At 58.9% G+C, this 14,496-nt stretch overlaps 1 protein-coding gene across 1 annotated transcript; it reads left to right on the top strand.

Annotated features, from left to right (window-relative positions):
• Nucleotides 1-6,841: 6,841 nt before the first annotated feature.
• LOC131275882 (ral guanine nucleotide dissociation stimulator-like) lies at nt 6,842-14,478 on the top strand. Its single transcript, XM_058287518.2, has 6 exons — nt 6,842-7,030; nt 10,482-10,592; nt 11,733-11,926; nt 12,542-12,598; nt 13,230-13,423; nt 13,671-14,478. The coding sequence occupies exons 1-6, from the start codon at nt 6,842-6,844 to the stop codon at nt 13,967-13,969; spliced, it is 1,044 nt and encodes a 347-aa protein (XP_058143501.1). The 3' UTR covers nt 13,970-14,478.
• The last annotated feature ends 18 nt before the right edge of the window (nt 14,479-14,496 follow it).

Below are 14,496 nucleotides of genomic sequence, written 5' to 3'. Positions count from 1 at the left end.
CGGCGTTCAAGTCCCTCCTGGGGCTGGCGTGCGCGTCGGGGTTGGGGTGTGCAGCGGGCGCCCCACGCTCCTGGGAGGGCGGGTAGAGCGGGTCCCTGACCTGACCCGGAGGCCAGGCCTGCCGCGGGCAGCTGTCCGGGTGAGGGTTCAGTTTCTCTTTCCCGACACCAGCCCCGTCTCCAACTTCCCTTTTGGGCTGGGGAGGGGGGTGGGGGGCCCGGCAGGAGCGTGCGCCCTGCGGGTGGGAATCAGGGGGGTTTGGAGGGGCAGCGGGGCAGTTCTGGGAGCCGATGAGCCTCCACGTAACGGAAAGCCCCGAGCCGGGCCAGCGCCCTCCCCCAAGGCCTCACCAGCCACAGGTCCTGTTGCCTGGGAAATGACCCGCCTCTACCACCCGCCTGCGTGCCAGCCGAGCCCCCTGGGGGTCTGTGTGCCAGCCGAGCCCCCTGGGGGTCCTGGGCTCGATTAGAGGGAGGGGAAGACTAGAGCGGGGCCGGGGCGGGGTGGGGCGAGGGTGCTGATGGGGAGGCTGGGATCAGGGTGGGGATGGGGTGGGGTGGGGTGGGCTCGATTGACCTGGGGTTAGGACGGGGTCCCGCTGGGGTCGGATGGAGATGGGGAGGAAAGCGCTGGGGTGCTCTGCCAGTGAGGGGGGCTAAGGTCAGGATTGGCCGGGCCGGCTGGGCTGGGGTCAGGACCACGGTCAGCACTGGAACCGGCCGGCACTGGCGAGAGCGGGCGCTTGCGGGGGGGGGGGGGGGGGGGGGGGGGGGGGTATGGGAGGTGCACAGCTTTGACCTGTGTCCTGGGCGCGGGTTCGTGGGGGTCCCGCACTCACACCCGGCGGCCCACGCGGGCCCGCCCCCGCCCTGCAGGCCCAGGCTTGGGGGTACCTGCTGCGCGGTGGACAAGGAGCCGGCGAGGCGGCCCCCAGGGAGACTGGAGGGGAGGCCGGGCTGAGGCCCCTGGCCCCGCAGGGCTCTGCCGCCCCGGAGGCTGCTTCCGCCTTCCGCAGAGCCCGAGGCCGCGCAGCCTGGAGGTGGCCGGGAGGCGGCTGCGGCCCGTCCAGTGCCAAGGCCACGGGGCAGGGGCAGGCCCTCTGCAGGCCAGAGGTGGGATCTGGTCCCGCTGGGCCCACGGGCAGGACGTGCCAGGAATCCGGAGCTCCCCAGAGGCCGGCCTGCCCGGGTCCGTTAAGGCTGCACCACCCACGGGGCACTTTCTCAACAGGCCACGCCGATGACCTGCTTGTGCGCTCGCTGTTCAGATGAGACCACCACAGCAGGGGGAGGCTGGGAAATTGGCTCCAGACATTTTTTTTACTGCGATATGTTAAAGTAAGTTTGACTACAAGCAATGGCATACAACTAAAATAACAGCGGTTTAAGTGAAACAGAAGAGAATCTCCCACTCCCTCGAGCGTCTGTTGGCCTCTGGGGCTGGTCTGGCAGCTACGATCGCCACGGTCCCAGACCCTTCCTGTGTTTTTGCGCCACTCTCCTCAGCAGGATACTGGAGCTCCAGCCATCCCATCTGCATTCCAGAAAGCAGGACAGAGAAAGCAACAAGCAGGTCACTCCTCCTTCTTTAAAAAAACATTGTCGCGGTAACATACATAACATAAAATTTGCCGTTTTAAACTTTTCTTTATCATTTTAACCATTTTTAAGTGCGCCAGTGGCATTCATGACTTTCACAGCGTGCAGCCATTTCCTGTCTGTTACCAAAACTGCTCCATCACCACGAGCTCTGCCCACTAAGCCCTAACTCCCCGCCGGCCCTCCCCAGTCCCTGGCCGCGTCCGCCCCACGTCCTGCCCTGTGCACCTGCCCGTTCTAGACATTTCGTGTGAGTGGGATCGGACAAGAGCTGTCCCTTGCGCCTGGGCTGCGTCACTCAGCGTCACGCCTCCAAGGTCCCTCCGCGCGTCACGCGCATCAGCCTTTCTGCGGCTGGGAGACAGTCTCCCACCTGCGCCGTGCCTTGTCCAGCTGGCCATCTGTTGGTGGCCCCCGGGCTGCCCCCACCTTTGGCTGCTGTAAATACAGCTGCCGTGGCCGCTGTCCGTGAGGAGCGATCCTCACCCCTGCTTTCGACTCCTCGGGGTGTATACCTAGCGCGGAACGGGGGGCCCCACGCTCTGTGCTGACCTTTCTGAGGAGCTGCCCAGCTCTGTTCCACGGTGGCTGTGCCACTTGACGCGAGGATTCAGCCTCCACGCCCCTCACCAGCGCTTCTTACCATCCATTGTGTTTTTTTTAATAATAGCCATCCTAATAGATGTGAAGTGGCCTCTCATTATGCTTTTTTTTAAGATTTATTTTTTCTCTCCCCTTCCCCGCCCACCCCCCCAGGTGTCTGTCCTCTGTGTCCATTCACTGTGTGTTCTTCTGTGTCCACTTGCATTCTTGTCAGCGGCACCAGGAAATCTGTGTTTCTTTCTGCTGCGTCATCTTGCTGTGTCATCTCTCCGTGTGTGCGGCGCCACTCCTGGGCAGGCTGCACTTTCTTTCGCGCTGGGCGGCTCTCCTTACGGGGCACACTCGTTGTGCATGGGGCTCCCCTACATGGGGGACACCCCTGCGTGGCAGGGCACTCCTTGCGTGCATCAGCACTATGTGCGAGCCGGCTCACCACGCAGGTCAGGAGGGCCAGGGTTTGAACCCTGGACCTCCCATGTGGTAGGCGGACGCTCTATCCATTGAGCCAAATCCGCTTCCCTCATTGTGCTTTTGACTTGCATTTCTGTGGTGATTCACGATGGGTAACGTCTTTTCATGTATTTATTGGCCATTTGTTTTTCTTCTTTGGAGAATATCTATTGAAGGTCTGTAGCAGTTTGATATGGCTATGAATTCCAAAAATAGATAAGGAATGATGTCTGTAATCTGGTCTGTACCTGGGTGTGATTAAGTTATAATTAGGGCTTTGATTGGGCCACATCATTAGGGTGTTGAGTCCCCTGCACCAAGGGGTGCAGACTCACAGCTAAAAGGCTCGGCTAAGGACAGAGTGGAGGGGTTTTGATGTTGGAGTTTGATGCTGAAGCCTTAAGCTGGAGCCCCAGGAAGCAAGCTCACAGAGGAAAGAGAAGCAAGCCCAGGAAGAGAGGAACCCTGAGCCCAGGAAGAAGCAAGCCCTGGGAAGAGAGGAACCCTGAGCCCAGAGAGAAGCAAGACCCTGGAAGGGAGGAGCCCAGGAAGCCTGAACCCTGGCAGACGTCGGCAGCCATCTTGCTCTGAATAGACTTTGGTGAGGGAAGGAACTTATGCTTCATGGCCTGGTATCTGTAAGCTCCTACCCAAATAAATACTCTTTATAAAAAACAAACCCATTTCTGGTATTTTGCATCAGCGCCCCTTTGACTGACTAATACAAAATCCTTTGCCCCATTTTCTTAATAGGATGTTTATTTTTGTTGTTGAATAGTAATAAATCTTTATATTTTTTTGTATATTAAACCCCTCTCAGATATGATTTGCAAATATTTCTTCCATTTTGTGGGTTATTTCTTCACTCTCTTTATAGTGTCCTTTGAAGCACAAAAGTTTTAAATTTTGATCAAGTCCAGTTTATCTATTTTTTTTTCACTTATTGCTCATACTTATGGTATAAAATCTGAATCTGTTGCCAAATCCCAGGTCATGATGATTTTCCCATTTTCTTCTAAGAGTTTTATGGTTTTTAGCTCTTATATTTATATGTCATTGGTCCATTTTGAGTTAACATTTTATATGATATGAGGTAGGGGTCTGTATTAGTCAGCCAAAGGGGGTGCCGATGCAAAATCTGATGGTTTTTATAAAGGGCATTTATTTGGGGTAAAAGCTTACAGTTAGAAGGCCCTGAAGCATCCAAATCAAGGTTGCTTTCTCATCAAGGTCTTTTGCCACGTGGAGAAGCAAGATGGCGCGCGACCTCTCCTGGTCTCTCCTTCCTCCTCCTCTTTGGGCACCGTGGCCCAGCTTCGTCCAGTCTCCGCTGTGGGCTGGCACCGGGCTCAGCTGCTCTGCTCTCTTCAGCTGCAAACTCTCAGGCCAACGGCTCAGCTCTCCCCAGGGCTCCAGGATCAAAACTGACCAAGTCCTCTCTTCTTCTTCTCGAGTGAGTGTCCCTTTGCATCAGCCACCAAGGGGGTGGGACTCAGCCCTGAGTCACACCCTACTGGCATGGTCGAAGCAAAGCCCTAATCTTAACAGGTGATTTATCCAGACATGTCAGCTCAATCTAATGCATTCAAAGCTATCGCACCCAGAGGAACAGACCCGTTCACAGACATGATCTTTTTCTGGGGGAGGGGTTCATGAATAATCTAAAACTGCCACAGGGTCCACCTTCCTTCTTCTGCACGTGGTTCTCCCGTCTCCCCAGCACCACTTGTTGAGGACCATTCTTTCCCCACTGAAAGACTTCGCACCTTTGTCAAGAATCTGTTGGCCAGAGGTCTTGGACCCCATCCTCTCTTAAGAGGAGTTTTTGTTGTTGTTGTTTCATTTTTTTAAATTTATTATTTTAAATTTATCCCCCCCTTGCCACTTGCTCACTGTCTGCTCTCTGTGTCCATTTGCTGCATGTTCTTCTGTGTCTGCTTGTCTCCCTTTGTTGCGTCATCTTGCTGCACCAGCTCTCCACGGACGTGGGCCATCAGCTCTCTGTGGGCGCGGGCCGGCTTCCCTTCACCAGGAGGCGCTGGGAAGTAAACCCAGGGCCTCCCATATGGTAGGCGGGAGCCCAGTCATTTGAGCCACAGCTACTTCCCAAGAGGAGCTTTTTTGTTTGTTTGTTTTATGACAGCTTTATTGAGATCTGATTTAGATATCACACAATGCAGCCATTTAAAGTGTGCAATTCAATGGTTTTTAGTATATTTAGAGCAGTGCAACCATCGCACAATCAATTTCAGAATGTTTTCATCAACCAAAAAAAATAAACCCCAAGCCCACTCGCCGTCACTCCCACTCCCCGGGTCCCGCAGTCCTAGGCGAGCTCTAACCTGCCGCCTGTCTCTGGTCATATGGAAGAATCCGACAACAGGTCTTCTGGGACTGGCCTCGTTCACCTGCAAAAGTTTTCAAGGCCCATCCGTGGACCCTGCAGTTACCAGGACTTCGTGCCCTTTCATTGCCTCATATTCCACAGTGGGAGAGACCACGTACGTTTACCCATTCACCAGCGGATGATCCTTTAGGTGGTTTGTTGTCGAGCACATTAATTTCATTCTTCTTTAAAACTCACATGTTATAATGATGATTATTGTTTCATTCTTTTGTACGGACATGAAATGCCTGCTTCCCCTCCCGCGAGGTACTTGTGCAGCTTGCTGGAAAGGGTGGGGTGGGATTGGCCTGCAGTCCACCCTGGAAGGTTCCTCTACAGTGCTCAGGGCCTGAGGGGCAGCGGTCGTTGCCCTGCGCACCTGCTCCCCGCACTGTTCTGGGAACCCACATGACTCCCGCGTGCGTGTGCTCAGTGCTGAGCACTTACTAGTCTACATGCCCCCGACTGCCCTGTGCATCGGCAGGACCCCTTGGTGCTGTCCGGCCCGTGATAAGCTTTGTGTCCACAATGTACGGGTGGCCGCTGCCCCACGGCCGTCACCGGACACGTGAGTAAATAAACGGCGTGGCTGCTGCTGGCCTTGGAGCCTTCCGTGGGCGTCCTTGGAGCATCAGAAGGACTCGGGCGCCTTCCCGGGCCCAGCCCTCCTGCGTTTCCCTGCTCACCCACGCCCACCCACTCCCACGGGTTCCCAGCATGGCTGTGACCCGGCCCCACAGAGAAGCAACACGTCTCTCAGGGAGAAGGCGGTTTACTGCGCGTGGACAAGCAAGGAAGGGGGGACTCTGCCCCAAGCCCCTGCCAGGGATTTTATAGGCGAAGGAGGGGAAAGAGGAAAACAAGTGAGGTGGCGGGGCGGTGAGGAGTGTGAGCAGTTTTTCCGTTCCGAGCTGTCTCCAGCGCTCACCACGCCCTGGGCCTCCGCGGCTGATGGCGCTCAGTTAGAAGTCGAGCTCTCCGCGCCTTCCTCAGACGAGCAGCCGGAGCTCCAGATGGGGCCCGGGGCTGGCCCTGCCCCCTGCCGGGTGTGCTCGGGACACGCCTGTTCCTGCAGGCAGGGCCCAGGAGGCCGTCACCCAGGACACTCAAGAGTGAGCTCCTGAGTCAGAGGGACAGAAAGCCGGCTCGGGGGGAGGGTTTCGGAGCTGCCTGAGTGAGGACAGCTGAGGAAGCGCATTTCCAAGGTCACCCTCGCAGGCCAGTCCGGGGGCACAGCCGCCCCTCAGGCTCCAGGACCAAGGCTCAGCGGTTGCGTAGCAACCAGCCCGCCCCCGGCCTGGATGCCCCCCACCCTCCCCCGGCCCTGAACTGCCCTGCGTCTTCCCATTCCACACCCGAACTGCCGCTGGGCTGCCCACCTTGGAGCGCCCACGCCCCCCGCACCCCCAGGGTGACCCCCGCACCATCCCTTCTGCTCGGTCAGTCCTCCTCTGGGGTCTTCCCTCAGCTAAGGCTCGGTCCATCGGCCCCGTGGCCCCTCGCACCTCACCTTACCTGTGGAAGGCAGGTTGCAGAGTGATTGATTAATGGCACCCTGAGATGTTTCCTAGGGGCCTAAGAGGGAAACCTGTTTTACCTGGGGTGTTTTTTGTTGTTGTTGTTGTTTGGATGTGCCCTCTTTATTTTTTCCATTTTTTCATTTACTTATTACGGTTTTATTCAATTGTGCTTGCTTTTTCTTTTTAAATGTTTGCTTCTACCTCCAACTCTTAAGTGGACAAGATAGAGTTAGAAATACTCAGGGCAATGGGAAGCCTCTGGCAGGATTGGTGGCACAGCCGCCATGTCTGACTTTGGTCTCATTTGCCAGATGGAGACAGCAGCCCAGGAGCGCAAGTGGGTCTCCTCAGACCGCGCGGCCCTTCACCAGCCCTGTGTGGAGTTGGCCTCAGGGTTCCGTCCGTCCCCTTCCTGCTTCCCCGTGTCTGAGTGTGTGCATTTGCTCCGTGTGAACCCAGACTCGGGGCTCACGGTGTCCGCCCCCCGTGGACGTGACGCTGTCCCAGGAAGCCGATGTTAGAATGGATCCCGCTGTGTGTTGAGGAGACTGAGGGTGGGCCCCAGTGACTAGCCTGGGCTCCCCAAAACAGAAAGGGCAGAGCAGCAGGCTCTGAACCCAGCTGGGTCTCCCCCCGACTCTCATCCAGAGTGGGAGGACAGCCGAGAGGGCTGGCGCAGGAGCAGGGCACGCTCAGACCTCCCCTCACGGCCCATTCTTTCTCTCTCCCCAGGAGGGCCGAACCCTCCGTAACTTCTCCTCAGGCCACGCCATCCTCTCTGCTCTCGAAAGACACCTTGTCCGGGAGCCAGGCTCGGGGCAGCACTTCACATGGACCCTTCCAGTCTGTCCTACAATCAGCCCTGGGGACTGGTCCTCAGGGCGCCCCCTTCCCAAGAAGGAAACTGAGGCCAGCGGGTGCAGTGGTGTTTCTGAGATGCCCAGTGTGTTGGGGGCGCAGCAACCCAGGGGGTGGGTGGGGGCGGGCACTCACCGGTGGAACAGCTGCTCCAGGATCAATCGATGTGGAAAAGGCATTGGACAAAATCAAGTGTCCTTTTTCAGATACAAACTTCAAACAATAGGAATAGAAGGAAAATTCCTGAACATGATAATGGGCATAGGTGGAAAACCCGCAGCCGTGATGTGCTCATGGACTGGAAGAAGAAATATCGTGAGGATGTCAATCTTTCCCAAACCGATTTATAGATTCAATGCAGTACCGACCAAAATTCCAACAGTCGTTTTACAGAATCAGAAAAGGCCATTACTAGATTCATTTGGAAGGGAAAGTGCATCCAAATAGCCAAAAGCATCCTGAACAAGAGGAGTGACGTGGGAACAATTTCACTGCCTGACCTTCAAAGGTATTATAAAGCTACCGTGGTCAAAACAGGAAGGTAGCGGCATCGAGATAGACACATCTATCGGTGGAATAGAATGGAGAATCCAGAAAAACACCCTCACCTCTACTGTCAACTGGCTTTTGACAAACCTACCAAGACCGTGTTAACAGGACATAATGGGTTCTTTGACGAATGGTGCTGGGGGAACTGGATATCTATGACCAAAAGAATGAAAGAGGACCCTATCTCACTCCCAACACAAGAATCAACTGAAAGTGGATCAAACCTAGATAGAAAAGCAGATAAGAAAGACCTAGAAGAAAATATAGGGAAGCATCTTCAAGATCTTGTAGTAGGTGATGGTTTCTGTGACCTTATGCCCAAAGTGCAGGCCACAAGACCAAAAAAAAGATAAAAGGGACGTCTGCAAAATTAAACCCTTGTGCATCTCACAGGACTTTGTCAAAAGGGTGAAAAGGCAGGTGACTCAATAGAGGAAGATATTTGGAAATCACATGTCTGGTAAAGGTCTAATATCCAGGATCTAGAATGAGATGTTTACATCTCAACAATAAAAGGAGAAACAATCCAGTTTAAAAATGAGCAACAGACTTGAGTAGATGTTTCTCCAAAGAAGAAATACAAATGGCAAAAAATCACATGGAAAAAATGCTCAAGATCTCTTCTGATCAGGGCAATGCAAATCAAAACCCACAAGGACTTATAATTTCCCACCTATCAGAATGGCCACTATTCCCAAAGCCAGAGAACTCCAAGTGCTGGAGAGGCTGTGGAGAGATAGGAACACTTCTTCCCACTTGGCTGGAGGCAATGCAGGACGGTCCAGCCACTGTTTTGCAGTCCCTCAAGAAGTTGAAAATAGACTCGCCCTGTGACCCTGCAGTAACACCACTGTGTCTATAGCCAGAGGAACTGAGAGCAGTGACACGAACAGACATCTGCATGTCGATTTTCGCAGTGGCATTCTTCACGATTGCCAGAAGTTGGAAACAACCCAGGTGTCTTTCAATGGATGAGTGGACAAAGAAGCTGGTGATTTCACCCGAGGAAAAGGTAGGCAGCAGTAAGAAGACATGAATTGTCAACAAGAAGACAACGTGAATGACCCTGGAGGAGAATCTTTGAAGTGAAGCCGGCCAGACATAAAAGGGCCAGTGCCACAGGATTGTGTTATGATGAACCAAATAGACTGTGCAACATATTGTACGATAAACAACAATTTGACATAGCCAGTCCATTTAATTGAGAGTTGTACGGTTTTATTCAATTGCGCTTGCTTTTTCTTTTTCAATGATTGCTTCTATCTGCAGTTCTTAAGTGGACAAGTTAGAGTTAGAAATACTCAAGGCAATGGGAAGCCTCTGGCAGGATTGGTGGCACAGCCGCCATGCCTGACTTTGGTCCCCTTTCCACCTCATCACGGGCCGGACGGAGACAGCAACCCAGGAGGGCAAGTGGGTTTCCGCAGACCACACGGCCCTCCCCCAGCAGTGTGGAGTTGGACTCGGGGTTCTGTTCATCCCCTTCCTGCTTCTCCCATGTCTGAGTGTGGGCATTCGCTCTGTGTGAAACCAGACTCCAAGACTCACAGACGTGACGCTGTCCCAGGAAGCCGATGCTAGAATGGATCCCGCTGTGTGGTGAGGAGACTGGGGGTGGGCCCCAGTGACTACCCTGGGCTCCCCAAAACAGAAAGGACAGAGCAGCGGGCTCTGAACCCAGCTGGGTCTCCCCCGAGCAGTGACCCAAGCTGCCCGCAGCCCTCCCAGGGAGCTGTGAGGGGGACGTGTTGGCAGAACGGCGTCCAGGGAACAAGGCGCTCCAGGAGAGGGCATGGACAGACAGCCATGAAGAGGGACTTTGGTGGGCTTCTGACAGTTGAAGGGCCCAGGGGAAATGACCTCAGGAGGTGACCTCACTTCCTCGGTGACAGAACTTGGAACCCTGGTAACCAGGCACCCAGATTCCACAGGCAGCCCCTTCCCAGCTCACTTGGCAGGAGACGCTCGAGAGAGCAACATGTTCTCCTGCTGCGTTGCACGACCCGGAGGCTCCAGCCTCCACCAAAGTGGGAATGCATCCCTTTGCCATCGCTTCCGACATTGGCTCAGGCATCAGCCATGGAGCCGCTGGCCATCGGCACCCAGGAGGCAGCCAGAGGTGACACGGGGTGGCCCAGGGGAGCCGGTTCAGCACAGGCCACTGCTGTGCTCCTCCTGGGCAGCCCCACGTCCATCCTCTTCCCAGGCTGTGGGGGCGTGGACAGGGGGACCACTGCGGGCAGGAGCAGCTGTCAGGGTTGGGGACCCAGAGGGCCTTCCCTGTCCCCTGCCAGGTCACAGGCAGGGGTGGGAAGAGGCAGCTTGGGGACATCCATGTGGACCATGTCTATCCTGAGCCTCGAGCTCCCCTGTTCTCTCCACCGGGCTCGGGGGAAGGCAGAGCCCACCTGGGCCTGCCCTGGGTCCCGGCCCGATGGAGGGCCAGCTTCCCCTGCGGGGGAGGACAGGCCTCCTGGTGACACCCCTCGGCCCGGCCACCGGGCGCTGTGTTCACAGAGCTCCACGCAGGTGGTCAGCAAGGAGCTGGAGGAGGGGCTGGTCTACACCGGCTCTCTGAGGAACGTGATGGTCCATCCGGGCCCCGGCCAGGGCATGAACTGGTTCCAGGTGAGAGCAGGTGCCGAATGGGGCCGGAGGCAGCCGGGGAGCACTCCGGGGCCGTGTTCCACCCTGACCCCACCCCCCTGTGCGCTCTTCAGTCTTTCCCACCCAAGTGGCCCCATAGCCTATTTCCCGAGGAACCTGGGACCCCCCCAGTCACCCAGCACACTGCCACTGCACACACGGGGGAAGGTCACTGCTCACGTAGAGAGGGGCAGGAGAGGGTCTTTAGCGCAGGATTCCCATCAGGGCCGGCTGGAGGGTGGGCGTGCCGCAGACACGTGCGCGTCGTGCTGCTATGTTTGCCAGTCCCCTCCTCGGGCCCCCGTCCCCGGTGGCATCTCCGTGACTGTCCTTGCTCATCTGCTCCGATCCGTCCAGCTCTCCTGCTAAGGAGGGTTCTCGCCTTCTCCCAGAACCGCCTCCTTGACCTTCCCGGGTAGGAGCTGGGCCTGCCTCGGCTGCCCAGGATCCCAGGAGGGTGGCTGCTCAGAGCAGCGTTTCGGCCTTCGGGGCTGCTGGAGCTGAAGGTCCTGTCCCTGGGCCCTGCCGGCTCTGCTGCCCTGGACACTGCCCGCAGGCCCCCAGGCAATGGTCCTCCTGGCCCCGGCAGAGGCTCCAGGAAAGGGCCGGCCAGGCAGAGGACACGCAGACCTCCCTTTCTCCAGCGAGGGCCAGCTGACCTTGTGGAGGGGCAGCGGTGGGGGACCACCGGCTGTCTTTGGGGGGAGCGTCCCTTCATCCCCTGGCCCTGGCCCTGGCATTTCCCTTCCCTGTCCTGAGCTGGGGTCGGGGTGGCCAACGGCATCCCCTTGTTGCTCTGGCCCCGGGACGGTGCAGTCCAGAAGGTGGTCTCCTGACCAGGAGGGTCTGCAGTTGCCCAGGGTCTGCTCAGCCCCTCGGCCCTGCAGGGGCCTTTCTCCCCAAGGACCCTCCAGGCACCGGTCCTTTCAGGCCAGGGGCCTCGCCTCTCAGGTGCTGGCTCAGCTGCGGTTCCGTGTGGAGGCCGAGGACCTTTCTCCACTAGGGCCCACACTGCCCCTCGCAGGACGTCGCTCAGGGCTCGGGGCAGCAGGTGGCCCTGGCCATGCCTGGCTGGGTCCAGACGCTGCGTCTGACCACACTGCCCCCTCTGTCCCACCCCAGAGGAAGAACGAGGGGGCCCTCGCGAGGGGGGAGAGCCGCGCCGTGCGCACGGTCCAGGCCGGCCGCTGGGAGGACCTGGTGGAGCACCTGGTGCCCGCCTTGCAGGAGGGTGACCTCGGCTACGTCTGCAACTTCCTGGAGACCTACGGCGTGTTCGCCTCCACCGAGCAGGTCCTGGACTGGCTGTTTCACCGGTGAGCGCCCGCCCCCACCTGCCCCCTGGGCTGCTGCACCCCCCACGCTCTGGGCGTCTCAGAAACGCCACTGCCCCCGCTGGCCTCAGTTTCCTCCTTGGGAAGGGGCGCCCTGAGGACCAGCCCCCAGGGCTGAGTGTAGGACAGACTGGGAGGGTCCGTGGGAAGGGCCGCCCCGAGTCTGGCTTCTGGACAGGGCGGCTGGAGGCACTGGGCTGCTCCTGGGCAGGACTTCCCTCTCCCCAGGGAAGAGGCTCTCGGCCTCGCTCCCTTCGCACCCAGTTTCCTCATTTCTCTGGGAGGTCTGCGAGCCCTTTCGGGCCTCCGACCTTGGTGTGGTCAGAGCAGGGATCCCTGTGGGCTGCCAGAGGGCTCCAGGTCTCCCCCAGGTCTGAGGAGGTGCCGCTGGGGGCTCCCCCTTCCCCTGGTAGCCGGCACGTGTCTACTCGGGGCTTGTGCTCCCTTCGGCACCTGGCTCCATGCAGCGGACACGGCAGACCAAAGAGCCTGCCGTCTGGGGGCCTTTGGAGGGGGGGCCGCCGGCAATAGGCCGAGCCATCTTCAGCAGGGGGGACACTCAGCCAGCAGCTGTGACAGCCTCACGGTCTCCCCTAGGTTTGGAGGTGACCTCGGTGGGAAGGGTGAGCCTCCTGGACGCCTTGACGTGAAAACGTAGGTGCACCTTGGGTGAGGGCGAGGGGCTCTCGTGCCCAGACCCCATCGTGGGGAGTCGGGTGGTGGGTGTCTGGGTAGGACTAGGCGGGGTCTGGGGCCACGGGTCCTCCGTCCAATGGAAGGCTGAGTCCAGAGGGCTTCCCCCTCCCCTTGCCAAGGAGTAAGGAAGCGGGGGTGGGGTCCTGGGGCACTTTCTGCACAGGAGGCCCCAGGAAGCCCACCTGTCCTCCACCCCCTCCCAGGCCCCACGCCCCCAAACACCACCTCACGCAGACCCCCTACGGGAGGTGGTGAACGACCTGCTGCCAATCTGCCGGGGACCTCAGTCCTGTCTGCCTCCTTCAGGGGTGGCAGGGGCGGGGGGGCAGTGTCCGTGGGAAGGGAGACACACACGACACCAGGCGGAAGATGAGGCAGGTCCTCGGGCAGACGCTCCTGGGGGTGACCGCGAGGGCTCGGGGCGGGAGGACGGGCCCTGTCCCCTCCACACTCACCCGCTGCTGAAGCCCCCACTGTGTGTCAGCACCGGGTTGTGGCCAGGCCAGTCAGAGCCCTTGCTGTCCTCGTGGACTTTCTGTGCAGTGAGAAGGCAAGGCCGGCATCTGACCGTGCTGCCCCCTGCCCTCAGCACCCTCTGCACCCTGCTGGGCACCTGGATGGACCAGTACTGGGAGGACTTCCTGCAGCCTCCGGACTCTCCCTGCCTCCAGCTGCTGGCGGCCCACGCCCAGGAGCACCTGCCGGGCTCTGGCCCGCAGTTCCGTGTCGTGCTTCTGCTTGCCTGGATGAGACACCCGGAGCCCACGGAGGCAGAGCCAGAGGGTGAGGGGGCCTCGGGGTGGGGGCATGGGAGCTTGTGGGCCGGGGGCCAGGATTGCACCGCAGAGGCAGGAGCCAGCAGAGGCTGCCCTCGGGCTGCGAGCACAATGGAGCCCCAGACATGTCCCCTGGGAGCCTGCGGCGGGGAGCACTTTCCTGGGCAGGATCTTCCCCTAGAGGTAGTGGGATCTTCTCTGTTTTGGAATGACACTCGGAGCCATTCATGGTGGGGAAACTGCCTCTTGTCCAGCTCCTTTGTCAGCTCCAGAGCCACCGATGCCTCCAGTGCGACCGCCAGTGCCAGTTCCAACCCCTGCGGCCGACACAGGTCCAGAGCCAGAGTCGGCTCCATCACCACCCGGAATGCCAGCTGGCGAGGTGGTTCCAGTGCCTCCCGTGCAAATAGAGCCTGACGTATTCTGCGCCGGGGCGCCAGCTCCTGAGCTGCAGGTGGCTCCAGCACCACCACAGCTGCCCCCCACAGAGATGGGGCCCGTGCCCTCCCTAGAGCGCGACTGTCTGACCCGGTCAGCCGGAGCACCTGCCTAGGAGCCGCGGGCAGCTGCAGCACCATCAGGAGCAGGAGCTGCAGAGCCGGGGGCAAGTCTAGCTCAACCTGCCTCACCACCGCTCCACGGATCGGCACTGCCCGCTCTCGAGGGAGAGCCTGCTCCTCCAGCAGCAGAAGCGCCGGCTTGCGGGCTGGAAGAGGCCTCTGGGCCACCTGCACTGCCACCTGTGGAGGGAGCGCCAGTGCCCCCTACGGAGGCAGAGCCGGCCCCATCTGCAGGAGCAGCCCCATCCGCACCAGAAGTTGGTGAGGGGGAGGCGGTCCCACCGCCACCTCCAGTGCCACCTGCACAGGTCGCGCCAGTGCCCACTCTGGAGCTGCAGCCGGTTCAGGCTCCTTCAGGAGCAGCGGCTCTCGAGGGGGAGCAAAGTCTGTCAGCAGCACCTGAGCCACGGCCAGAGCTCAGCTCAGCAGCAGGGCGGGCTGCCCCCCCACAGCCTTCCTGCCCCTGGCCCGGGACCTGCTGGGACGGTCTGCGTGAGCAGAAGCCTGAGCTCCTGGCCTT

Source organism: Dasypus novemcinctus, chromosome 24, assembly GCF_030445035.2.
Source record: "Dasypus novemcinctus isolate mDasNov1 chromosome 24, mDasNov1.1.hap2, whole genome shotgun sequence".
Classification (NCBI taxonomy): Eukaryota; Metazoa; Chordata; class Mammalia; order Cingulata; family Dasypodidae; genus Dasypus; species Dasypus novemcinctus.
This window is presented reverse-complemented; position numbering and strand designations above follow the sequence as displayed.